The 27,111-nt window shown below is 42.8% G+C and overlaps 1 protein-coding gene across 2 annotated transcripts in view; it reads right to left on the bottom strand.

Moving 5' to 3' along the window:
• Nucleotides 1-27,111, bottom strand: part of LOC112252235 (protein kinase C-binding protein NELL2) — a 101,036-nt gene that overhangs the window by 33,074 nt on the left and 40,851 nt on the right. For both annotated transcript variants that reach the window (XM_024423298.2, XM_024423297.2), the window contains exons 11-15: nucleotides 25,159-25,264; nucleotides 24,635-24,763; nucleotides 16,826-16,951; nucleotides 2,606-2,728; nucleotides 2,205-2,300 (exon numbers count right to left, since the gene is read on the bottom strand). In XM_024423298.2, the coding sequence (XP_024279066.2) occupies nucleotides 2,205-2,300; nucleotides 2,606-2,728; nucleotides 16,826-16,951; nucleotides 24,635-24,763; nucleotides 25,159-25,264 (580 nt within the window). The remainder of the gene's footprint in view (nucleotides 1-2,204; nucleotides 2,301-2,605; nucleotides 2,729-16,825; nucleotides 16,952-24,634; nucleotides 24,764-25,158; nucleotides 25,265-27,111) is intronic.

Genomic DNA, 27,111 nt, shown 5'->3' with positions numbered 1-27,111 from the left:
GATGATCCAATCGCTGATGTTTTGTGCAACATCCCTAATTTTGACGTCACCACAAATGACTTCAACTATGGCGTCTCAGACTGAAGTATGTAGTGTACTTAGAGCAGCGGAAGAATTCAGTTTGAGTCGTCAGGCAACTCCAGAGGTGGCTCCAGCTATTTGTTGAGGGCACAATGGGCACGTGAGGACAGGAGCTGTCACAAGGCTGATGGGGCTGGAGACAGAGTGGAAAGGAGGAGAAGACTCTCAGAGGGGAAAGGAGGAGAGAAACAGATGCAGAGGTGGTGACAAAAGCCTTGTCACCTGAGGCACCCTCTCTGGGAATCTGTTTGAGTGTGTGTGTGTGTGAATTAAAATCAACGTTGATGATTAACTGTTGGGAAGGAAGGAGCCCAAAATGAACAGAGGCCTGAGCTCCACATCATCATCATTACTGTTTTCCCTCATTCTGTGATTAGATTGACAAAGTCACTCTGCACCACAACTATTTGTTTGTCACTAATTAGGCTTTAAGCATTCTGTTCTAAACTGTTCTATTAAACAGAAAATACATTCTCACAATTCCATGTCCCCTGCTACTCACTATTGCTAGATCTACAGAACAGAAAATTGCAGATTCTACAGAGAAAACCTAGTGAAGGCAAAGCCCAGACTAGTGAAGGTAATGAAATGGTAGAGGGCTCTGGCCATATCTTTACTAGGGTACATGGTCATCAGAGCTGGTCTACTGCAGAGAGCAGGTGGAGTGATAAGAGATCGTGGTTATTATGCTCATAACACCAGCCTGCTTTCTAGCCTTCCCTTCAGCTGTCCTCAGCATCACAAAACAGGACAGAACAGCACCTTGAGAAAAGTAATTTGCTTTAAGACAGGCAGTAAAAGGGTACGCCTCATAAAGGTCCTTTATGTGCAATCAATACCTGCACCAATGAGTAGGCAGCGGCTCAGCTCAGCAGATCTCGGTTTCTGTTCTGTCTGCCCTGTCTGCGAGCCTAAAGACAGTCTCAAACTGTAAGGGCCCTATTTTTTTATTAGCTTTCCATGTTGCCTTGTCCTGACAGCTATTCTCTATGTACAATAGGCTGAGAGCAAAGCATCTGTTGTATAGATCAGGGAGAAGGAGTGTTAAGCTGCTACATGAGCATGTCAACGCTGTTTCAACCTCTCCCCATGATGCTTACATATACACCACCACAGATGGAAATATATACAAAAAACAGATTACAAAAGATAGACATCAATATAGGATGAGTTTGATGCATAGTGGTAAATCTACAGTATAATGCTTGATGCACTATAATGCACAGTGAATCAGTGTTTGTGTGCTATTGTCATTTGAAAGTGAGAAAGTTTAAAGCCCTGTAAAAGAAAATGCCATACTGAATATCTGGTGATATTAATAACAGATGACTATCTTATTAGTCACCACAGAACAGAATACATAGGTAATGAAGGAGGATGAACAGGGGAAATGGGGAAACTAAGAGCCATGTATTTATGGATAACGGTTCTGGAGAAACGGAAGACGAGTGCTTTTTGTGAATAGTTTCAAGTTTTAATGTCACAAGTACAGTGAAATGCCTTTCTTGCAATCTCCAAATACCTCAGCTGGGGTATAGTGAAAATACCACATGCCATTTTTACTGTCAGAGTAAATAAAGACAGTCACTAAGTACAGTCAGGGCCAGGTGAACACTTAAAATGAACAACAGTCTCATTTGATTGTCTCAGTCAAATGCATTCCAATTGAACACAACTCATTGGTTTTATTTTAAACAAGGATGCAGATGACTTAATGGGCTCTTTCTGGTATGTCTAGAGAATTAAATAAACTCTGGCACCAAAGCGATGATAACACTGAAAGTATCCTCTTAAGATTTTATTTTCAGCAAGAGTGACTACTTTAAAGTAGTCTTGAGTGACTACTTTAACACTTATTTTTCTTAACTTCTTAAAGCATTGTTGGTTAAGGGCTTGTAAAGTAAGCATTTCACTGCAAGGTCTACACCTGTTGTATTCGACGCATGTGACTAACATTTGATTTGGTTTGATTTGATTTGATTTTAAAAATCATATTTGATCCTTTGAAATGCAAATCAAAGTAAACAACTCCACACTTCAACTCTTCCCTCATACTTTCTATTCTGTAGTCTTGATGCAGTGTTTAAATCAGAGGACTGCCGACTGGACAAAGGAAGTCTTACCTGTCTCACACCTCTTCCCTGTGAAGCCTAGCTGGCAGATGCAGTTATTAGGGGAGATGCAGGTTCCTCCATTCTGGCACAGGCCATCACACATCGCTAGAGGAAGAACACAGGTACCACAAAGTCACTATTCAACATGAATTTAGCTTGATTAACATTTTATTTAGGCCTAGAAAAAAAGGGTTACAAAAAGGTTTCTTCAGCTGTCCCCATAGGAGAACCATTTTTGGTTCCAGGTAAAACCATTTTGGGTTCCATGTAGAACCCTCTGTAGAAAGAATTCTACCTGGAACCAAAAAGGGTTCTCCTATGGGGACAGCTGAAGAAACCTTTAAGGTACTAGAATGAAAAATGACCCTATCTGTACTGTATCTGTGTGGGTCTGGTCAGTAGGATCTCACCTTTGCAGATGGTACCGTTGCCAGTGTATCCCGGCTTACAAGAGCAGCTGTGTCCCCCCACCGTATTGAAACAGAGGGCATTCTGGGCGCAGCTGTGCAGTCCGCTCACACACTCATCATGCTCTGGAACAGCAAAACAAACACAGATCAATCATACCATAACTGCACCTTTAAGACCTGAACTAAACTTCACCTTACACAGGTCAATCATACCATAACAGCACCTTTAAGACCTGAACTAAACTTCACCTTACACAGGTCAATCATACCATAACAGCACCTTTAAGACCTGAACTAAACTTCACCTTACACAGGTCAATCACACCTTAGCAGAGAGAGGCAGACACACACTATCATCAGTACCAAGCAGAACACTCTTTATCCCAGACACACAGGAATAAATCTATTCTGTGTGGACCGTTCCAGAGGGTTCAATTTTATTGGTCGCATACACATATTTAGCAATGTTATTGTGGGTGTAGCGAACTACTACTTTGTGATAAGTATTTGCTTACTGTGTACAACTTAAGGAAGTTTTTTACTAAACTTTTGGTGTTGCGTTGTGACCTTCCAAAAATGACTGGAAACTTCCTGTGTACCTTTTTATAGAAGCAAAACAAAACTTCAGTTATGACTCAGTATCTAGAATGACACAAAAAGTCAGGTCCCAAAGGACCCAAACCTGCCATTGGTTATCAAACTATCCAACTCCTTTTGGCAGAGAGAATAATTCTAGTCCTATGGTGCATAACATTGTATTGCTTATCTCTGGGTAACACTTCTACCATTTGTGTTAGTGGATTTCTGGGCCATCCTAAGCCTGGCATCAAGTCCTCTTTGCTGTGCTCACACATGTTCATACACCAACTGACTAGCTCTCAGGAGTCTTACTAAACAATAACAATAAAGTATAGTATTAATATATTGTGCTTTTCTCCTAATTAGTGGAAGTATTTTTTCTGTAGTTGTTGGACTTCTATTGTTTAATACAGCAAAAATCAAACGTCCCTCAAACTGAACATCTTACTATCTGAGAACAAGGATGTATCTGAATGAGAATGCGTGCCACGGGAGAGACCTAAGCTACATCCATTTCATTGTAATCATCCCATCCATTACATTTCCTGAACAGTATCAGGCTCAAACAAATTGAAAGTGATGTGGTGTTGAGCTTCTCCTTTGAGGGTATGATGTCTATATGACAGAGTCAAGAACATTGAGGAACACCGGTCCTGCTGCTCTATCACACCTGCTGATGTCCTGCATTAAAACCTGCTCTGTGTCCCCACTGAGGCAGCATATAGGATGTGTCCCAAATGGCACCCCTTTCCCTACAAAGTGCACTACTTTTGACCAGAACCCTATGGGACCTGGTCAAAAGTAGTGCACTTTATAGGGAACAGGGTGTCGTATGAGATTCAGATAGTTTTATATGCTAACGGAAGGGGAGAAAGAGAGAGAGGAGATTTGCCCAAGGTCACATCTGTCTATGTCTGCCGGGCAGGGGAGTTGTATGCCATCACTCTGAATCGACAGGATGGAGAAATTGGCAGACTAGGTGCGTGTGTGTGTGTCTGCAAAGAGGTTATCCTTTGTGTGTGTGTGTGTGTGCGTGCGCGTACAGTACATGTGTCTGCGTGCGTCCATATGTGTATGTGTGTGCCTTTGCGTCCTGTGTAGGGGTTTTTCTTCTTGACTAGTGCTGCTCATGCTGCAGACAGATAAACAATCAATTATGTACAGGCTGTCACTAGGGAGCCCTCTGTAGCGTGCTACAGCAGACTGACTGACTGGAGCCTCAGCCCAGCCTGGAGCCAACTCCGCCTTTGTCCAACAATTTGACCGACACACTATAACTAAAACTGCATTAGGCCATGGTAATACAGTCACTGTATCAGTTAATACAGTCACTGCATCTAGAACTACTTATAAACTCATGGAGAACGCACTGATCTTTATGCAAAATGGAGACATTCTGGGTCTTCACAGGCATATCATAATAACAGTTCTAAATGTGAAGGCTGTGTTGAAATAGCAGTGTCTGTTTTCCATCTTTGGGAGAATATCAACGTCATCATAAGATGCAATATCTGAGATAAAGGGAGATATAATAGAGTGGGAACAAAGCATGAAAGGATGGGGAGGAGACGGGGGTCAAGGCCCACTGTTTTCCCATAATCCTCTATATCTGCCAGGCCCTTTGACTTCACACAGTGGAAGTTATCCTTTCTAATCCCCACTGCCCCACCTCCGCCCTCCCTTCAAATCCACCTCCGCCCTCCCTTCATCACCACCTCCGCCCTCCCTTCATCACCACCTCCGCCCTCCCTTCATCACCACCTCCGCCCTCCCTTCATCACCACCTCCGCCCTCCCTTCAAATCCACCTCCGCCCTCCCTTCATCACCACCTCCGCCCTCCCTTCATCACCACCTCCGCCCTCCCTTCAAATCCACCTCCGCCCTCCCTTCAAATCCACCTCCGCCCTCCCTTCAAATCCACCTCCGCCCTCCCTTCAAATCCACCTCCGCCCTCCCTTCATCATCACCTCCGCCCTCCCTTCATCACCACCTCCGCCCTCCCTTCATCACCACCTCCGCCCTCCCTTCATCACCACCTCCGCCCTCCCTTTCACCTTCCCTCCCTCCTTTCCTACTGCCTCTGAGACCAAGGCCGGATTGGTTATCATCGGATAAGAGCGGGGTCACACACCTCACATCTCACCACACACACCTCAGGACAGCAGCCCACTAATAACATTCAAAGGCAACCCATCTCTAGGAGTGAGGAGCACACCCCAGGCACTTTCCTTCAAGATCAAGGCTAAAATGATAGTCAGAGAGCAGGGGAAAGTTGGGTTGCTCCTTTCTGTCCTGACTCTATTCGACATTGACCAGCTGGGATGTTAAATAGTGACCCCTTTCACTGAGGGGTGTTTTATGTAAATACAATGTTCACTTGAACCCAGAACCTCATGATGTTACTATAGAAAATCTCTCTGGGTTTAGCCTTTTAATCCAGAATTACTCAATTAAATAAGTGTATTCTATCTTAAATCACTATGTGGACTAGTACAGATACATGCACTTATGGAAAAGCAATATAATTAGGCTACCTGTGCATTATTTCTGCTGAGGTTTGCAATCTAGTAATTGCTCGAATCCACGGAGAATAATAAAGATCCTCATATTGAATGAGTTATTCTAATGGACATGGGAGATATTATATTTTGTGTTTTGTTGAGCTGGTGCTATATTTCCTATCTAAGCCACTTGGGGAATAGCCCATTCCCTCTGGACCCTGTTCAAACAGAAACAGATGTTTGATTGCTATTAATAATGAATAGAACCCCATGGCTAGCTTAGCACAGGGCCCCTATCGCTAACATATCACAGTGCAACAGGAATGGGTGAGATGGCATACTCTGGAAATAAACATTGAATCTTGTCGGAGGCAGTGCCTTGTGTATGTGCTCTAATAAGATTGTGTCGGTTTGATTTGATTTAGCCACATATGGGTCCATCGGACAAGTTTTGAATTACAATTTAACCATAATTGATATTTTTAATATCAGATAAGAGGTGGAGTGTGGCTCTATATGAGCGATTCTATATCATGCGCTGAGGCAATGATTGTGAATATACACTGATAGTCCAATAACTCAGAGAGAGATTACGACAGTAATTTGACTGTACTGTAGCAGGCAGAAAGTCATTACATCAGGCCCCCTGAATACGCCTCGGTTTAATCAGGATGCATAACAGAGGTGTGCATGGCTCTGACTTGAAGGCATTTGAAGGCATAGAAGATTCTATGTAAAATACAGAGACACAACTTAATCCACTGGGCTGCAGTATTAATCTTCATTGTAAATCGGTGAAACTAATGGGTTGCAGGATAGGAGACAAATGAATAGGAGACTGCATCCGGCTCTAAGATGCATAGAAATATAACTGAGTGGAATGTAATTCAGGGTGTGTCTAAGGAGAACTAACACTAGAGAAAAAGACTGAGTACGCAAGGTGTCTTTTCTTCACTGAATAAATAAGAAAACAAAAAGTGAGAGATGAATGAGAATTCTCATGATTATTCCTTCTGAAACATTCCTAAAATACCTACTGACAGCCTCACCACCTCCATTCCCATATCCTCTTTTGTTTCCTGTTCCCATCAACAAGGGGAAACCCACCATGGGCATAGTTGTGGCAGTCAGGAAATGTAAAAAATCTGCTGTGTTGTTGCATTGTCTTGGTGGGTCTTACAGACTCTTACTGCTTTAATTCAAACCAGAAGCTCAGAGGGGAGGGAGGGAGGGGGGAGGAAAGCAGCGTTGCAGCAGGCCTGAATCCTTTCTCTGGCTATGTCCTAAATGCACCATATTCCCTATATAGTGCACTACTTTTGGCCAGAGCCCTATGGGCCCTCCCTACGGGCCATGGTCAAAAGTAGTGCACTATAAAGAGAATAGTGTGCCATTTGGGATGCAACCCCTCTTTCTGGCACGTCTCAGCCAGGCAGGCTGCTCCTTTACTCTGCATTCTACCTCCTCTCCTCTCTGTCTCCTCTCCTCCGTGCTGAGTTAGTTTGAATTAGTGGTAATTGCTTTTTTAATTACAGAAGAAGAGGAAATGTTTTGTGTCCCCATCAGAGACGACACACACAGGGATCTACTTAGCCTCATAACTCGCACTGTAATGCACTCACAGCAAACATGACGACCATGCTACATACTGTATCTATGAGTATACCATTGAGTCATCTTTACAACTGGAAGGAGACATGGGCTTGCTGTTCAGTAACAATATTAGTCATGATGTTAATTAAAATATTTGATTTCTTTCTTTATCTTTGTGATATTGTTTATTGTGAAGAGTAAGACTGATTAAAATGACTAATGGAACAATGGTTGTTCGTCAACAGTTTGTGGGTCATCAAGAAGTCAGGGCCATAATCAAATGATCTTCATTAAAGCCTGAGTGTAGTCACAAAGGTCTACTCAAGTTCAAGTAGTGTATTTGCTATTTATCTATTCAAGGTCTGCACCTACATATGACATCCACGGTAAAAACATGGACTATAGAAGAAACTGTAAGCTTTTTAGCTGCAGTATCATTCTCTTCTTATAACCACAAACTTTATTGATGCAAACTTAGTAAATCTTTCCCGAAGTCTGTTTCTTCAACTCACTACCTAAAACAATCTAAGGGAACACAACTCTGCCTCCCAAGTGGGTGAGCCTATACCTTCTAAGGGAACACAACTCTGCCTCCCAAGTGGGTGAGCCTATACCTTCTAAGGGAACACAACTCTAAGGGTAGCTCTACAGAAAAAGAGTGTTTGTGTCAGTAGTAACTGTGTCACTATGTGGCATTTCAATCTGGTGTGAGGAGAACTGGTTGACCTGAACATGGAGGGCTACAGTACTGCTGACAGAGAAACAGACAGGGGAGAACAGAGAAAAACAGAGGAGAAGAAAGACGAGGAATCTTGCTTGCAGTCTTTTTATATTGAACAAAAATATATATACATTTTTATTTTTATTTATTTCACCTTTATTTACCAGGTAGGCAAGTTGAGAACAAGTTCTCATTTACAATTGCTACCTGGCCAAGGTAAAGCAAAGCAGTTCGACACAGAGTTACACATGGAGTAAAACAAACATACAGTCAATAATACAGTAGAAAAATAAGTCTATATACAATGTGAGCAAGTGAGGTGAGAGAAGGGAGGTAAAGGCAAAACAAAGGCCATGGTGGAGAAGTAAATACAATATAGCAAGTAAAACACTGGAATGGTTGATTTGCAGTGGAAGAATGTGCAGAGTAGAGATATAAATAATGGGTGCAAAGGAGCAAAATAAATAAATACAGTAGGGAAAGAGGTAGTTGTTTGTTACTTCCGGCGCCGACAGAGATGGCCGCCTCGCTTCGCGTTCCGAGGAAACTCTGCAGTTTCCTCTACAACTCACCATCAGTACGACCAAGAATATGACTTTCCCGGAGCGGATCCTGTGTTCTGCCTTCCACCCAGGACAACGGAATGGAGCCCAGCCTGCGACCCAAAACAACAACGTCGTAAAAGAGGCAAGCTAAGCGGTCTTCTGGTCAGGCTCCGGAGACGGGCACATCGCGCGCCACTCCCTAGCATTCTACTCGCCAATGTCCAGTCTCTTGACAACAAGGTTGATGAAATCCGAGCAAGGGTAGCATTCCAGAGGGACATCAGGGACTATAACGTTCTTTGCTTCACGGAAACATGGCTCACTGGAGTGACGCTATCGGAGTCGGTGCAGCCAGCTGGTTTCTCCACGCATCGCGCCGACAGAAACAAACATCTTTCTGGTAAGAAGAGGGGCGGGGGCGTATGCTTTATGGTTAACGAGACGTGGTGTGGTCACAACAACATACAGGAACTCAAGTCCTTCTGTTCACCTGATTTAGAATTCCTCACAATCAAATGTCGACGGCATTATCTACCAAGGGAATTCTCTTCGATTATAATCACAGCCGTATATATATCCCCCCAAGCAAACACATCGATGGCTCTGAACTAACTTTATTTGACTCTTTGCAAACTGGAATCCACATATCCTGAGGCTGAATTCATTGTAGCTGGGGATTTTAACAAGGCTAATCTGAAAACAAGACTGCCTAAATTGTATCAGCATATCGATTGCGCAACCAGGGCTGGTAAAACCTTGGATCATTGCTATTCTAACTTCCGCGATGCATATAAGGCCCTGCCCCGCCCTCCTTTCGGAAAAGCTGACCACGACTCCATTTTGTTGCTCCCTGCCTACAGACAAAAGCTAAAACAAGAAGCTCCCACGCTGAGGTCTGTTCAACGCTGGTCCGACCAATCTAATTCCACGCTTCAAGACTGCTTCCATCACGTGGACTGGGATATGTTTCGTATTGCGTCAAACAACAACATTGATGAATACGCTGATTCGGTGAGCGAGTTCATTAGAACGTGCGTTGAAGATGTCGTTCCCATAGCAACGATTAAAACATTCCCAAACCAGAAACCGTGGATTGATGGCAGCATTCGTATGAAACTGAAAGCGCGAACCACTGCTTTTAATCAGGGCAAGGTGACCGGAAACATGACCGAATACAAACAGTGTAGCTATTCCCTCCGCAAGGCAATCAAACTAGAGACAAAGTAGAATCGCAATTCAACAGCTCAGACACAAGAGGTATGTGGCAGGGTCTACAGTCAATCACGGATTACAAAAAGAAAACCAGCCCAGTCACGGACCAGGATGCCTTGCTCCCAGGCAGACTAAATAACTTTTTTGCCCGCTTTGAGGACAATACAGTGCCACTGACACGGCCCGCAACCAAAACTTGCGGACTCTCCTTCACTGCAGCCGAGGTGAGTAAAACCTTTAAACGTGTTAACCCTCGCAAGGCTGCAGGCCCAGACGGCATCCCCAGGCGCGCCCTCAGAGCATGCGCAGACCAGCTGGCTGGTGTGTTTACGGACATATTCAATCAATCCCTATCCCAGTCTGTTGTTCCCACATGCTTCAAGAGGGCCACCATTGTTCCTGTTCCCAAGAAAGCTAAGGTAACTGAGCTAAACGACTACCGCCGCGTAGCACTCACTTCCGTCATCATGAAGTGCTTTGAGAGACTAGTCAAGGACCATATCACCTCCACCCTACCTGACACCCTAGACCCACTCCAATTTGCTTACCGCCCAAATAGGTCCACAGACGATGCAATCTCAACCACACTGCCCTAACCCATCTGGACAAGAGGAATACCTATGTGAGAATGCTGTTCATCGACTACAGCTCGGCATTTAACACCATAGTGCCCTCCAAGCTCGTCATCAAGCTCGAGACCCTGGGTCTCGACCCCGCCCTGTGCAACTGGGTACTGGACTTCCAGACGGGCCGCCCCGAGGTAATGAGGGTAGGTAACAACATCTCCACCCCGCTGATCCTGAACACTGGGGCCCCACATGGGTGCGTTCTGAGCCCTCTCCTGTTCTCCCTGTTCACCCACGACTGCATGGCCACGCACGCCTCCAACTCAATCATCAAGTTTGCGGACGACACAACAGTGGTAGGCTTGATTACCAACAACGACGAGACGGCCTACAAGGAGGAGGTGAGGGCCCTCGGAGTGTGGTGTCTGGAAAATATCCTCACACTCAACGTCAACAAAACTAAGGAGATGATTGTGGACTTCAGGAAACAGCAAAGGGAACACCCCCCTATCCACATCGATGGAACAGTAGTGGAGAGGGTGGTAAGTTTTAAGTTCCTCGGCGTACACATCACAGACAAACTGAATTGGTCCACCCACACAGACAGCATTGTGAAGAAGGCGCAGCAGCGCCTCTTCAACCTCAGGAGGCTGAAGAAATTTGGCTTGTCACCAAAAGCACTCACAAACTTCTACAGATGCACAATCGAGAGCATCCTGTCGGGCTGTATCACCGCCTGGTACGGCAACTGCTCCGCCCACAACCATAAGGCTCTCCAGAGGGTAGTGAGGTCTGCACAACGCATCACCGGGGGCAAACTACCTGCCCTCCAGGACACCTACACCACCCGATGTCACAGGAAGGCCATAAAGATCATCAAGGACAACAACCACCCGAGCCACTGCCTGTTCACCCCGCTATCGTCCAGAAGGCGAGGTCAGTACAGGTGTATCAAAGCTGGGACCGAGAGACTGAAAAACAGCTTCTATCTCAAGGCCATCAGACTGTTAAACGCCCACCACTAACATTGATTGGCTGCTGCCAACACACTGACTCAACTCCAGCCACTTTAATAATGGGAATTGATGGGAATTGATGTAAAATATATCACTAGCCACTTTAAACAATGCTACTTAAAACCTGTTAAGCCTCCCCCCTACTTTTTCGGAAATTCTGTTAAAAATCGCGCAACATTTTGGCGTCCTGCTACTCAGGCCAGGAATATAGTATATGCATATGATTAGTATGTGTGGATAGAACACACTCAGACGTTTCCAAAACTGTTTAAATCACGGCTGTGACTATAACAGAACGTCTGTTTCATCGAAAAGCGCAGGAAAATCTGATCACTGGAGATGGAAAAAAATATCCATGCGCCACTTCAACCCATTGTTAAAGGTGAACCGTATTAAATGAGGCCGAGCTTGCAGTACCTACAGCTTCCACAGGATGTACAGTCTCCTCATTTGATTCTGATTTGATTCTTGGTAGATCCGACCAAAGGGAACCGATTCCCTCCGACCACCAACCTGAGGCATTGTCTCTGTGTTTTTCCGGACATTTTTTCCACACGACCAACTATCGAATTTACATCGCCTCCTGATGATTTTTATAGCTTATTAACGTGTAGTAATACCTAAAGTTGCATTAGAAAGGTATTTCGAAGTGTTTTGTGAAAGTTTATCGTCGACTTTTTAACTTTTAAAAAATGACGTTACGTTATGAAACGCTATTTTTTTCTGTTTATCACACAGTCTTCATAGATCGATATCTAGGCTATATATGGACCGATTTAATCCAAAAAAAGACCCAGTATTGATTATGGGACATCAAGGTGTGCCAAGAAAGAAGATGGTCAAAGGTAATTAATGTTTTATATTTTATTGTGCGGTTTGTGTAGCGCCGACTATGCTAATTCTTTTGTTTACATCCCCTACGGGTCTTTTGGGGTGTTGCATGCTATCAGATAATAGCTTCTCATGCTTTCGCCGAAAAGCATTTTAAAAATCTGACTCGGTGGCTAGATTCACAACGACTCTAGCTTTATTTCAATACCAAGCATGTGTATTTTAATGAACGTTTGCGTTTTAACTAATACTATTAGCGTGTAGCGTAGCGCATTTGCATTTCCAGAGCTCTAGGTGGGACGTCTGCGTCTCAAGTAGGATCAAGAGGTTAATATAATGTTTACATACCCTACATTATTTATCTCATATGTATACGTATATACTGTACTCTATCATCTACTGCATCTTTATGTAATACATGTATCACTAGCCACTTTAAACTATGTCTCTTTGTTTACATACTCATTTCATATGTATATTCTGTACTCGATACCATCTACTGCATCTTGCCTATGCCGCTCTGTACCATCACTCATTCATATATCTTTATGTACATATTCTTTATCCCTTTACACTTATGTGTATAAGGTAGTAGTTTTGGAATTGTTAGCTAGATTACTCGTTGGTTATTACTGCATTGTCAGAACTAGAAGCACAAGCATTTCGCTACACTCGCATTAACATCTGCTAACCATGTGTATGTGACAAATAAAATTAGATTTGATTTTTGATTTGTTTGGGCTAAGTTATAGATGGGCTATGTACAGGTGCAGTAATCTTTGAGCTGCTCTGACAGCTGGTGATTAAAGCTAGTGAGGGAGATAAGTGTTTCCAGTTTCAGAGATTTTTGTAGTTCGTTCCAGTCATTGGCAGCAGAGAACTGGAAGGAGAGGCGGCCAAAGGAAGAATTGGTTTCTGGGGTGACCAGAGAGATATACCTGCTGGAGCGCGTGCTACAGGTGGGTGCTGCTATGGTGACCAGTGAGCTGAGATAAGGGGGGACTTTAACTAGCAGGGTCTTGTAGATGACCTGGAGCCAGTGGGTTTGGCGACGAGTATGAAGCGAGGGCCAGCCAACAAGAGCGTACAGGTCGCAGTGGTGGGTAGTATATGGGGCTTTGGTGACAAAACGGATGGCACTGTGATAGACTGCATCGCCAATGTATTGAGTAGGGTATTGGAGGCTATTGGAGGCTATAAATATATTAAAAGTGTTGGTTCCATCTGTCATGAGCTGAAATAAAAGATCCCAGAAATGTTCCATACTCACAAAACGCTTATTTATCTCAAATCTTGTGCACAAATTAGTTTACATCCGTGTTGGTGAGCATTTCCCCTTTGCCAAGATAATCCATCCACTTGACAGGTATGGCACAGGTCACACAGTTTTGTCACACAACACAATGCCACAGATGTCACAAGTTGAGGGAGCATGCAATTGGCATGCTGTCTGCAGGAATGTCCACCAGAGATGCCAGAGAATTTAATGTTAATTTCTCTACCATAAGCCACCTCCAATGTCGTTTTAGAGAATTTGGCGTAGAGTATGTCCAACTGGCCTCACAACTGCAGACCACTTGCAACCACGCCAGCCCAGGACCACATCCGGCTTCTTCACCTGTGGGATCATCTAAGACCAGCCACCTGGACCACTGATGGAAATGAGGAGTATTAAAGCCCTTTTGTGGGGAAAAACTCATTCTGATTGGCTGGGCCTTGCTCCCCAATGGGTGGGCCTGGCTCCCAAGTGGGTGAGCCTATACCTTCCCAAGCCAACCCATGGCTGTGCCCCTGCCCAATCCTGTGACATCCATAGATTACGGCCTAATTTATTTATTTGAATTGACTGATTTCCTTACATGAACTGTAACTCAGTAAAATCGTGGAAATTGTTGCATGTTGCGTTTATATTGTTGTTCAGTATAGATTTACTTGGCTGCCGCTTCTCCCTCCCCACTCTGTCACATGCATGCCCTGCCTGCCCTAATTTGTTCAACTGATATAGCGCTTTCAAAGAATCTCAAAGCGATTCAAGTCACATGCGCCAAGTCACATGCTCCGAATACAACAGGTGTAAACCTTACAATGAAATGCTTACTTACGAGCCCCTAACCACCAATGCAGTTAAAAAAATACAGATAAGAATAAGAGAACAGTAACAAGTAATTAAATAGCAGCAGTGAAATAACAATAGCGAGACTATATACAGGGGTGTACTGATACAGAGTCAATGTGCGGGTGCACTGGTTATTTGAGGTTGAATGTACAAGTTGGAAGTTTACAAACACTTAGGTTGGAGTCATTAAAACTAGTTTTTCTTGTTAACAAACTATAGTTTTGGCAAGTCGGTTAGGACATCTACTTTGTGCATTGTCTACCTTCAAACTCAGTGCCTCTTTGCTTAACATCATGGGAAAATCAAAAGAAATCAACCAAGACCTCATAAAAAATGTTTTGACCTCCACAAGTCTGGTTCATCCTAGGGAGCAATTTCCAAACACCTGAAGGTACCACGTTCATCTGTACAAACAATAGTACGCAAGTATAAAAACCATGGGACCACGCAGCAGTCATATCGCTCAGGAAGGAGACTACTATTTGGAGAAATGTCCTCTGGTCTGATGAAACAAAAATAGAACTGTTTGGCCATAATGACCATCGTTATGTTTGGAGGAAAAAGGGGGAGGCTTGCAAGCCGAAGAACACCATCCCAACCGTGAAGCACGTGGGTGGCAGCATAATGTTGTGGGGGTGCTTTGCTGCAGGAGGGACTGGTGCACTTCACAAAATAGATGGCATCATGAGGCTGGAAAATTATATGGATATATTGAAGCAACATCTCAAGACATCAGTCAAGAAGTTAAAGCCTGGTCTTCCAAATGGATATTGACCCCAAGCACACTTCCAAAGTTGTGGCAAAATGGCTTAAGGACAAATAAGTCAAGGTATTGGAGTGGCCATCACAAAGCCCTGACCTCAAGCCTATAGAACATTTGTGGGCAGAACTGAAAAAAGTGTGTGCGAGCAAGGAGGCCTACAAACCTGACTCAGTTACACCAGCTCTGTCAGGAAGAATAGGCCAAAATTCACCCAACTTATTGTGGGAAGCTTGATGAAGTCTCCCGAAACATTTAACCCAAGTCATACAATTTAAAGGCAATACTACCAAATACTAATTGAGTGTATGTAAACTTATGACCCACTGGGAATGTGATGAAAGAAATAAAAGCTGAAATTCTTAAAAAAAAGTGGTGATCCTAACTGACCTAAGACAGGGAATTTTTACTAGGATTGAATGTCAGGAATTGTGAAAAACTGAGTTTAAATGTATTTGGCTAAGGTGTATGTAAACTTCTGATTTCAACTGTAGCTGAATAAAATAGAAAGGATATTTTCTCCAAAAGATTTCTGGGAGTACACACATGTGGCTATTCTGTGTTGAGTGGTTAACAAAGAAACAGGTCCACCTATACGCTTCATTTAGAGTTATTTATACAACTTGGAAAATTATATGGATAGAATTGGGCTATATGTTTAGATTTTTTTATACATTCTAAGGCTGCATCTTGTGACCTAATGATGATTTTTTTTACATTTGCATGGAAGGCATGAGCTCTGCTTTGTTTTTGTGGAGGCTGCACACATTTCCTCTGTCTCTCATTAAAAATTTGACAAGCACTTGATAATCCCTTGAATTTCGAGGTGGCATCCCCTTTGTGTGGCCGTAATGCCCTCTAAAAAAAATGCATGCCTTTTGCAGCCAGTGTCCGTTGTACCCTTGGGCTGAATATAATAATTATAATTCCCTTCTCCCAGCTGCGTGCTCCGAAGCACCTCTCACTCACATGGCTCTCTCAAATATCTCAATTCTTATTAGCCAATGCCCGTCACGCGATCGGGTCCTTCTCATAGCCATCTCGGGTCCTCTCACAAGTTAGAAGTGAAGACAAACACATTGTCCTAATTGAATTCCGAGGCGCATATTCAAGATGATGGAAGAACTGGCTACCCAAAACGTTTGACCCAAGTTAAACGATTGAAAGGCAATGCTACCAAATACTAAATTGAGTGTTTGTAAACTTCTGACCCACTGGGAATGTGATGAAAGAAATAAAACTGTACATGGCTATGCAGTGTTTGAAGTGTTTTCATCACATGATGATAGTTCTGGAAATGTTTTAAAAAGGCTCACAAGCATGAGTCACAATTGTGGGCACACACTGACACACACACAAACGCTGACGCACACACTGAGCACAGCTAAGTTACCTTATTAAATAATATCCCTTCCAATAACTTCTGTTGAAAAGGCAAGTCCTAAGCTTTCAACGGTTTAGTCCAAAGTCATAAACATGAAACAAGTACAGTATGCTGCCCTACCAAGCAAAAAGGCAATAACTGCTCATAGCATGGAACTAAGAAAAATGGCTTTTATTAACGTGGTTTCACAATAACTTTATGACATGACCCTCATTTTCTCCAAGAAAAAATAGTAGAAGGACACTTGTCCACATTATTAAGCATGTATTTAATGTAGCAAAAATGACATCAACTCTTTTTCAACCAAATTAGCAGTTACTGCCTTTTTGCTTGGTAGGGCATTATGGGTCTCTCCTGTTAGCAGCTATAAGAGTCTGCCAGAAGAAAGGACTCACCTGTGCAGCAGTAGTCATCGATCCTGATGTAACCCGTGTGGCAGACACACATGAAGGAGCCAGGGGTGTTGACACACATGGTGTTCTCCCTGCAGTAGTGTTTCCCCTCTGCACACTCATCCATATCTGGGGAGAGGTGTAAAGACAGGACAGCTGGTCATGCATGGCCAACCCTAGGATCCTCTACTAAAGACAAGGGCCCCAGATTAGCTTTAAGTCCTCATACAAAGCTAGGGAAGGAGGGAGAGCTCAAGTGTAGTTTTTCTTCATCAGTGGAGACCCTGAGGAGATGGAGGGGAACACTGGAGGCTGTGCGTCTAGGTCTTCCATGTACTCAAAGAACAACATCCTTTACTCATACTTTAGGTTAGGGATGGGCAACTTGATGGGGGTGGGGGCCATCAAAAATCTTGAAGGGCGACAGTTGCTCGCAGGTCTGCATACCCACATGTGCGTACCTCTCCCCCACCACCACATTACAAGCAAAACATTTTAGCAGCCCACTTTTGACAGAAGATACATTTTTTACATTTTAGAGTTAATTTCGTGCCATGGGGCGAAGAGAAAATGTTGCTGTTTAAACAGCTAATTTCCTGCAATTCTACATATTTTCCAATAGGGTGGAGAGAAATGTTTGCAGGTTTTAATATGATAACTGAGTGAGATATATTTTTGATTCAGGGCCTTCAAAAGGAGGGCCAGTTGCCCATCCCTGCTGTTGTACTGGAAAAGCCAAGTGGTCATGTAGTCAACTTCACAGAACTGTCTATATATTTTCTTTATGCGTAACGACTCACCACAAGGCAGTAGATTCAATCTTTTATAAATGTATTCCTAACCCCATTAGCTCATATAATAAATAATAATTAGGGGGTGCTTATATAGTCCTGTTTCAAAGTATGTTTAAGTGGGTAACCTGTACAGGTGTGAGGTGTGAAATGGGTTTGCATCCCCCTGAGAGACCCTTTGAGAGTGGTCACAGCAACTCTTTGTGAAGTACACAAACAAAAAAAACTGTCAAAAGAATTATACACAACATGCAGAATCTCAAAAAACTGTTGGGGTAAATAAAATGCTCATATTGTGATTCAACGCAGTGCAATGCAAACAGAGCTCAACCAACAACCAGCGATCTACTGTATACAGTGAATTCGAAAAGTACTCAGCCCCCTTCACTTTTTCCACATTCAACAAAGTACTGAGTAAATGGTCTGAATGATTATGTAAATGTGAAATTTGTTTTTGCTTTGTCATTTTAGGTTATTGTGTGTAGAAAATTGTTACATTACAGCCTTATTCTAAAATGTATAAAATATTTTTTTCCCCCTCATCAATCTACACACAATAACCTATAATGATAAAGCAAAAACAAATTTCACATTTACATAATCATTCAGAACATTTACTCAGTACTTTGTTGAAGCACCTTCGGTGAACGGAGCAAGAGTATATAGATAGGCTATTCTGTTTGGAGAGTTTTCAGACATTTCTGTCTTTCAGACAATTCAGTAGGTGCCACTGCTTTCCGTATGAATTATATGTTTTTAAATGATTCTACATATTACAATAAAAAAAAGAGTTCCTCAATAGGTTTCTCTCTAGGCAGCACTCCACTTACTGTGATGCTACATGTTAATTGTCTATGTATTTGTGATGGAAAATGCTATGTTGGTGCTTTTCTATTTACCAATTTCTATGTTCTATGTTTGTGCTTTTCTATAAACCAATTTCTGTGTTCATGCAAGTGACTGATTTAACGAGTCCTCACACACAGAGCCTTGTTTAGAGATATCTCCGTTTTAAGGTCTCCGCTCAGAGAGAAGAAGCCTTGTGAGGTATTGGTCTGTCACATGCATGACCCAGTATTGGTCGGTCACATGAATGAAGCAAACAATGATTAATGAATTATGAAAGGGAAAGGGGATACCTAGTCAGTTGTGCAACTGAATGCCTTTAACTGAAATGTGTCTTCAGCATTTAACCCAACCCCTCTGAATCAGAGAGATGCGGGGGGCTGCCTTAATCGACATCCACGTCTTCGGCGCTCGGGGAACAGTGAATAAGCTAAATCATGCAAGTATGACTTGTCAGTATAAAAGGGAACTAACGGGACTGCCCCGTTCGAGTTTCTGACAGACGTTCACTATAGGGAATTAACTTTGTTGGAACCTCTCAAGCATGCTGACAATAAACAATGATTAATTTAAGATTGACTGAGTGTCTCTGTGTAAGAATTTCCACAATATATTGCTTAGGTTGAAGGAGGCAGAGCATGGTATATTAGGAGGGAGAATAAATGCAACTCCATTTCCTTCATTCAGCAGAGTCTGCAGCTGTAATTGATAGAGGAGAAATAGCTGGCTCCTTTATGTTAAAATCCCAAGGGTCTCCGATTATTTTCAAGCTACATGTTATAATCACTCTACGCAAACAGGTCTCTCAGTAAAACAACTAGTAAGCCATTAGTATCTCTTCAGAACAATTGCCTAAACATTGGTGGGGAGATTATATTCTTTGTTGATTGTGTTTTAATGGGCGAGAGACAATGCTCAACATCTTTTCATCTCTTTCAAAAACCAGTCAATGAGTAATCTTTAAAAAGACCAAAACAAACATGGAAAAGCATCTCAAACTGTTTTGGAAAGCGAAACAATTAACACAATGGAGTGAAAAGAAGCAACAACAATTTTGTTTCAATTCTGTTTAAAAAGCAGTACAGTCATTGTGTCTTTTCATTGTGTCTTTTCAAGGCAACAACCAGAAGTGATAAATCATAGCGAGAATGAAGTGAGAGGAATCATACCACTACAGTACCTGAGTTTAGAATAATGGACTGGTATGAATGAACTCCGCAGACACTGAGGAATGCAGTGTGTGTGTGTGTGTGTGTGTGCGTGTGTGTGCACATGCATGTGTGTCATGACAAGCTACTGTATATGAATGCTAAAGTATTTCACGGAATAAACTCCTTGCTATGCTATCAAGCATGTAAGGAAATGATGAGGGATTTGTCTGAGGGAGTGAGTGGGCTTACGCTCCTTCACGACACTCATTAATCTTGAGGAATCTTGCCTCTTTGAATGAATCACCATCATCTATCATCCTTCTCTCTGAATAACAAGTGCTAGTAGTTGTAGCTGTCTCTAATGCTGCCTGACAAACACAGGGGAAGTGTCTCTGGTGATGAAGGATACAGTAGGAGTGCGGTTGCTGTCATATGCTGTTGCTATTTACAGACTGGCCTGGTTTTCAGCACCGCAGGGTGTTTGTCAGCAGTCTTGGCGTTTGCACGCTGTGTGGGTCAGGCTCATCCCAGCAGTGATTGCGTTGGGGAGTGAGCTGTGCCCCTCAGTCAACACCAATTAGCCTCCCTCCACCTTGTGACATTAAAACACACTGCAAAATACACCGGCCAGGTCACAATGCACTGGATGGTACACAGCCGCTATCCTTCTGTACACACACAGTCGCTCTGAATGGTAATAATACACTAGATAAATCTTGTGAAGGTTTGCAATGTGCAAATGCCGATAGTTGACTAAATTACTGTGTACTTCAAAATAGAGACGCATTTCAAATGGTCCTTTTGAGGTATAAAAAGAAAAGTGATACTACAGTAATTTTCAGAGACCCAGAAAATAATGATTTCCGTATGAGAAAAACCTACACGATCTGCCCCTTGTCTTTTCTCCTGTGGTAAGAATACTAATAATGAGACTAGCTTCAACCTTTAGAGCGCTTTACTGATGCCTCAATTTAGAGCCAATCACACAGTCCATCACATAGAGTAAGAGCCAAGCTGCTGTGGCTAACATTGATGTTTAATACACCCCAACACATGAAGCTGTGCTGGAAAATACAAATCAAAATAGGTCATATGCGCCAAATCTCACTTTACCTTGAAATGCTTACTTATGAGCCCATTCCCAACAATGTAGAGTTGAAAAATATTTGCAAAATAAAAAAAATGTAATAAAAGGAAAAAGCAACAATAAAATAACAATGCGATACAAGGAGTACTGGTAACGAGTCAATGTGCAGGGGTACGAGGTAGTTGAGGTAATATGTACATGTAAGTAAGGGTAAAAGTGGCTAGGCAATCAGGATAGATAAACAGAGTAGCAGCAACATATGTGAAGAGTGTGAAGGAGTGTGAAAGTGTGTCTATGTGCGAGCGAGTGTAGGTGTGTGTGGCGTCAAAATGCATGTGTGTGTGTGTATATGTGTTTGTGAGCATATGTAGTGTGTATGTACTGTATGTGTGTGTTGGAGGTTCAGTGTAGTATGTGTGAGTGTGTGGGTAGAGTCTACAGTGTTCATACAGCCAGTGCAAACAAAAAATAAAATAAAAATAATAATAATAAAAGGGGTCAATGTCAATAGTCTGGGTGGCAATTTGATTAACTGTTCAGCAGTCTTATGGCTTGGGGGTAAAATTAATGGCTGCCTTTGCCTTCTGAGGGACTGAGTCTGCATCCCAAATGGTACCCTATTCCCTATGTAGTGCACTACTTTTGAACAGGTACCATGGGGCTCTGGTCAAAAAGTAGTGCACTATATAGGGAACACGGTGCCATTTGGGACGCAAACTTAGAGATGGGTTCTGGTGCTTTTCTGTCAGAGAGAACAGCACTTTATCTCACAGAGCAGAGAGAGGCTGGGAGAGGAGTGTATCTCTCCCTTTGTCTCTGCTACCATTGCTTCTATGAAACATTTACACAGGAGTGATCTCATATGCTATTTTCAGCACATCAGTGACCTAGGACTGTTTTAAAGAGCTGTCTTATCCTCCAGACAGAGATATACCTAGTCCTATCTGACTCCTGCCTGATGGGTGCAGGGAACTGTATTGGGGTATTTTGTATGTACTTTATGTATTGTGTACTGTATGTACATTGTGTGCAAGCAAGTCTATCAGAGTCCATCTCATCTCTTCTGCGATCTGATAATGAAGCTCTCAAACATTTGGAACCTGCCAATTTCAATGTCTGTGTGTATCTGTCTACTGACATATACCAACCCTCAACAGCAAAATGGCATAATTACCTTTGTCCAGACTATTATCTGAACAACACTCTCTCATACACTCACTCAAAACAACTACAGTGTAAGTTGACAGGTCCACTTATTTTAGCAGGGCACATTACTCAAAATGTAAGTGACTTCCAGAAGCACCCCCAAAAATACATTTATTTTGTGAGAGTTACAATAGTCAATTTGGTTCCTACGCAATTTCGGATGCAAATGCAGTTTTCAGATCACACCTCTATCCAATTTCATACAGAGACCTGGGTCACTCTCGAGGTGAGTGGGCCGGTCCATGCATCAATAGCTAAGTCTATGAATGTAAGAGTGATTACATTCTTCCAGCCGCATCCCTCAGCTTTTTACCGAAACAGTGGCGGGGAAAATGCTTTGTTGTCGTTTTAACTGCTGATTGCCCCTTTAATGGAATGGCTGTTCTGAGTCATTCAGTGAACAACTGAATACAGTCATGAATATGGTCAATTTTCAAACATACTACAACACCAAGATAAAGCTAAATAAACACACCAACAAAAAAATATGTCTCAATTCTAAATTGAAATATGCACACCTAATTTGAACCTTCACGTTCATAACACAATAGGTGTGCAAAAACATTGGACACGTCTTCCTCACAGATTTTGCAAAGCCTTTAGCAAATCTCTTCCCTCCAACATATAGTGGGTTAAGCTGCCTGTAGTGCTGCATGTACACAGCGGAGGGAGGTCACAGTCTATTTCAGTGTGTGGAGGTGGTGCCGTGTGGCAAGAGCTTAACCTGAAGCCCAGAGACCATACACTCCATTAATTTGAGACCGGGAGCTGATGTCATCTTCAATTATGCAGATTCCCAGAGATGCAGAGAATATGACCAACTGGTCATATTCAGCATATTAAAACAGACTGACATGAGGTCAGGAATAACTGTTCTCTTTCTCACACACATGCCTTTCCCTCCTTGGTTATCTCTGTCAGCGCCAACGAACTTGTAGCCAAAGACATCCCACTGATCTTGGTGAAGGTGACAGAAGAGAGAAGTTGGAGGGAATTTTTCAGCTTGCTAAAAGTAGGGCAAGTATGCACACAGGCACGGAGTGAAGCAGTGAGGAAGAAAGCGATATGGAGCCAAGATTTAATGGCTTATTTGCACTAGTCATCAACGTCATGTTTCGATTTAGCTCCCGGAATCCCACATGTATTAATATGAGTTGGGGTAAACACTGTAGATGTTATAGCATGACATCACTGCAGATGAAGCAGTCATCTCGTCTTTGATCATCCCAGGAAGATTCTGTATAGTAAGAAGCATACATGTACTGTATGTGGGAAGTTCCACAGAGGGAGGAGAGGAGGGGCGAAGACATCTATATTCACAGTGTATGTTATATAGCATTTACGAGCATGTATTTTAGCAGGCAACCCATGTGAAATTATAATGCCATTGATGTATTGACACGTTTTCCAATCTTCAAAAGGGGAAGGCCAAATCACCTTGCCTTGTGCACAGGGGCATTGTCATGCTGAAACAGGAAAGGGAATTCCCAAAACTGTTGCCAAATGTTGGAAGTACAGAATTGTCTAGAATTTCCCTTCACTAGAACTAAGGCGCCTAGCCCGGACCATGAATAACCAGACCATTATTCCTCATCCACCAAACCTTACAGTTTGCACTATGCATTGGGGCAGGTAGCATTCTCCAGGCATCTGCCAAACCCAGATTTGTCCATTGTACTGCCAGATGGTGAAGCGTGATTCATCACTCCAGAGAACACGTTTCCACTGCTCTAGAATCCAGTGGCGGTGAGCTTTACACCACTCCAGCCGATGCTTGGCATTATGATCTTAGGCTTGTGTGCGGCTGCTCAGCCATGGAAACCCATTTCATGGAGCTTCCAACTAACAGTTCTTGAGCTGACGTTGCTTCCAGAGGCAGTTTGGAACTCGGTAGTGAGTGTTGCAACAGAGGACAGACAATTTATACGCGCTACAGCACTCGGTGGTCCCATTCTGTGAGCTGGTGTGGCCTACCACTTCGCGGCTGAGCAGTTGTTGTTCCTAGATGTTTCCACTTCACAATAACAGCACTTACAGCTGATCGGGGCAACTCTAACAGGGCAGATATTTGACGAACTGACTTGTTGGAAAGGTGGCATCCTATGACAGTGCCACGTTGAAAGTCACTGAGCTCTTCAGTACAGGCTATTCTACTGTCAATGTTTGTCTATGGAGATTGCATGGCTGTGTGCTCGATTTTATACACCTGTTAGCAACGGTTGTGGCTGAAATAGCCGAATACACTCATTTGAAGTGGTGTCCATATACTTTTGTATATATAGAGTAACACTACTTACATGACAGCATTACTTATGAGCATCTCTGCTCATAAAATATCACTGATGCATTCTTGACAGTGATACAATAAACAAAGCTAGGGAGCGTTCTGTATTTTCACACCAATAGACAGTAGAGACTGACCACAAGCAGACAAAGGGACAAGAGTGGTGTGAGAATGTCAGTGAAATTAAGTCCTTGAATCGGACACTGTACGTATGTCTAATACCTCCACACAAATCCCAGCAGACAGTCTGTTTCAAAGTGTTGAAAGATGTAGTTATGTTGCAAAATAGGAATTATGCTGTTACAAGTACCTCACAGTTCAACCAAAGTGCACAAAAGGAAAAGCAAACTGGATCTACAAAATAAATTAACCTGTAGGAAAACAGTAGATCAATGGAAGGTGTTTGTTATCAATTCTATTATTATTTTATGATAATCCTTTATGCACCTTCACAGTATGCGTTGTCATCTCGGAGCGGGCGGAAGCCGTCCTTGCAGCTGCAGCAGGCCCCAGCCTCCAGGTTGATACAGTCAGAGTGCTCCACACAGCCGTGGCCCTCCGCACAGAAGTCGTGACCTAGGGCACAGAGGTTACTATAGATAGAGGACTCATGGATGTAAGCCGTTTTAGCATGGACATTGCCATTGATAGCTTCCACCATTTTAAAGCAATCAACTGGGTGGGGATTCCTATGACTTGGGAGCAATCAGCCAATGAAGAAAAAGAAAATGGACTACTTTAAAATGGAGATAGCCTCAATGGCGCTGCCCATGCTGTAAAAGATGCTCTAACGATACAGATGCAAAGATTAATCCTCTATCCATCTCTATGGAGGTTACACACAGGTCACTCCTCTCAGACTGGGTCTAACAGTCCAGGTGGGTTTCTTGCAATGATTCCAGTCATGATTTGCAGATTATTTTAAGGTTTACATCTGTAGAATATAGGTAGGTGAATGTATTTTCCAATACCTCTGCAGACTTTGCAGCACCTGTTGGTGAGGGTGACCTGCTCGGACTCTGGACAGTTAAGTTCAGGACAGGGGCTAGTCATGACGACCCGATGCATGGTCCTCTCCTAGTAACAGGGAACCAATGAGAAACAATATGAGACACAACCCAATGGAGGGTTAGATTAGCTCAGCTGCTAGTTTCCCACAGATTTAATAAGGCTTGAATTTAATTAGAGGCAATTAACCATCCATTGTGTGCCTCCTTCCTCACTGTGCACATCTTCCCAACTAAAGTGACATAATGGGTCAATAGCAGTAAGGTCTACATATTTCATGTTAGTGTTTAGCGATGTAGTAAACTCTGCACGTCGATTCTCTTACCTATAGATGGATTGGCTGACAACATCACAAAAATTATGCACTCGCATCGATGAGGTAGAAGGCCGTGTGACGTTATGATTCTGAATGGTCAGATAGCTAGAGACAATGACAAGAAGCTGCCATGTGGAGAATTTTTATTTTATTTTATTTTATTTCACCTTTATTTAACCAGGTAGGCTAGTTGAGAACAAGTTCTCATTTGCAACTGCGACCTGGCCAAGATAAAGCATAGCAGTGTGAACAGACAACACAGAGTTACACATGGAGTAAACAATTAACAAGTCAATAAAACAGTAGAAAAAAAGGGGAGTCCTCTGTTGCAACACTCACTACCGGGGAGTCTAACGGTGAAATGTTTACTTCAATTGTAGGTGTATCGTTTCAGCTCGTTGTAGCTTGTTATTGATGTCATGTTTTGACTCATGTCATGTCTATGCTAATAAGGCAAAATATTCCCTAGCTAGCTAACCAACAACTGTAACTATGCATTTGAGCAACAAGTGCTCATTGTGCAAAAGTATTTATGTCTTTAATCAACATTTGGAGAGGAAATATAGCTTATAAGCCAAACCTTTCTGTTTTACTCCATAGTTGTGCACGAGTCGGTTTTGATGCTAAACAACCAACCTGACTTTTAAGATTCATGATGAGTATGAGCATGATATCCAATTGAACAGAGCTCATTGGATCAAATCAAATCAAATTTTATTTGTCACATACACATGGTTAGCAGATGTTAATGCGAGTGTAGCGAAATGCTTGTGCTTCTAGTTCCGACAATGCAGTAATAACGAACAAGTAATCTAACTAACAATTCCAAAAAACTACTGTCTTATACACAGTGTAAGGGGATAAAGAATATATACATAAGGATATATGAATGAGTGATGGTACAGAGCAGCATAGGCAAGATACAGTAGATGATATCGAGTACAGTATATACATATGAGATGAGTATGTAAACCAAGTGGCATAGTTAAAGTGGCTAGTGATACATGTATTACATAAGGATGCAGTCGATGATATAGAGTACAGTATCTACGTATGCATATGAGATGAATAATGTAGGGTAAGTAACATTATATAAGGTAGCATTGTTTAAAGTGGCTAGTGATATATTTACATCATTTCCCATCAATTCCCATTATTAAAGTGGCTGGAGTAGAGTCAGTGTCATTGACAGTGTGTTGGCAGTAGCCACTCAATGTTAGTGGTGGCTGTTTAACAGTCTGATGGCCTTGAGATAGAAGCTGTTTTTCAGTCTCTCGGTCCCAGCTTTGATGCACCTGTACTGACCTCGCCTTCTGGATGACAGCGGGGTGAACAGGCAGTGGCTCGGGTGGTTGATGTCCTTGATGATCTTTATGGCCTTCCTGTAGCATCGGGTGGTGTAGGTGTCCTGGAGGGCAGGTAGTTTGCCCCGGTGATGCGTTGTGCAGACCTCACTACCCTCTGGAGAGCCTTACGGTTGAGGGCGGTGCAGTTGCCATACCAGGCGGTGATACAGCCCGCCAGGATGCTCTCGATTGTGCATCTGTAGAAGTTTGTGAGTGCTTTTGGTGACAAGCCGAATTTCTTCAGCCTCCTGAGG

This window comes from Oncorhynchus tshawytscha, linkage group LG06 (genome assembly GCF_018296145.1).
Source record: "Oncorhynchus tshawytscha isolate Ot180627B linkage group LG06, Otsh_v2.0, whole genome shotgun sequence".
Lineage (NCBI taxonomy): Eukaryota > Metazoa > Chordata > Actinopteri > Salmoniformes > Salmonidae > Oncorhynchus > Oncorhynchus tshawytscha.
The sequence above is the reverse complement of the archived record's forward strand: the minus strand, read 5'-3'. Positions and strand labels throughout refer to the sequence as shown.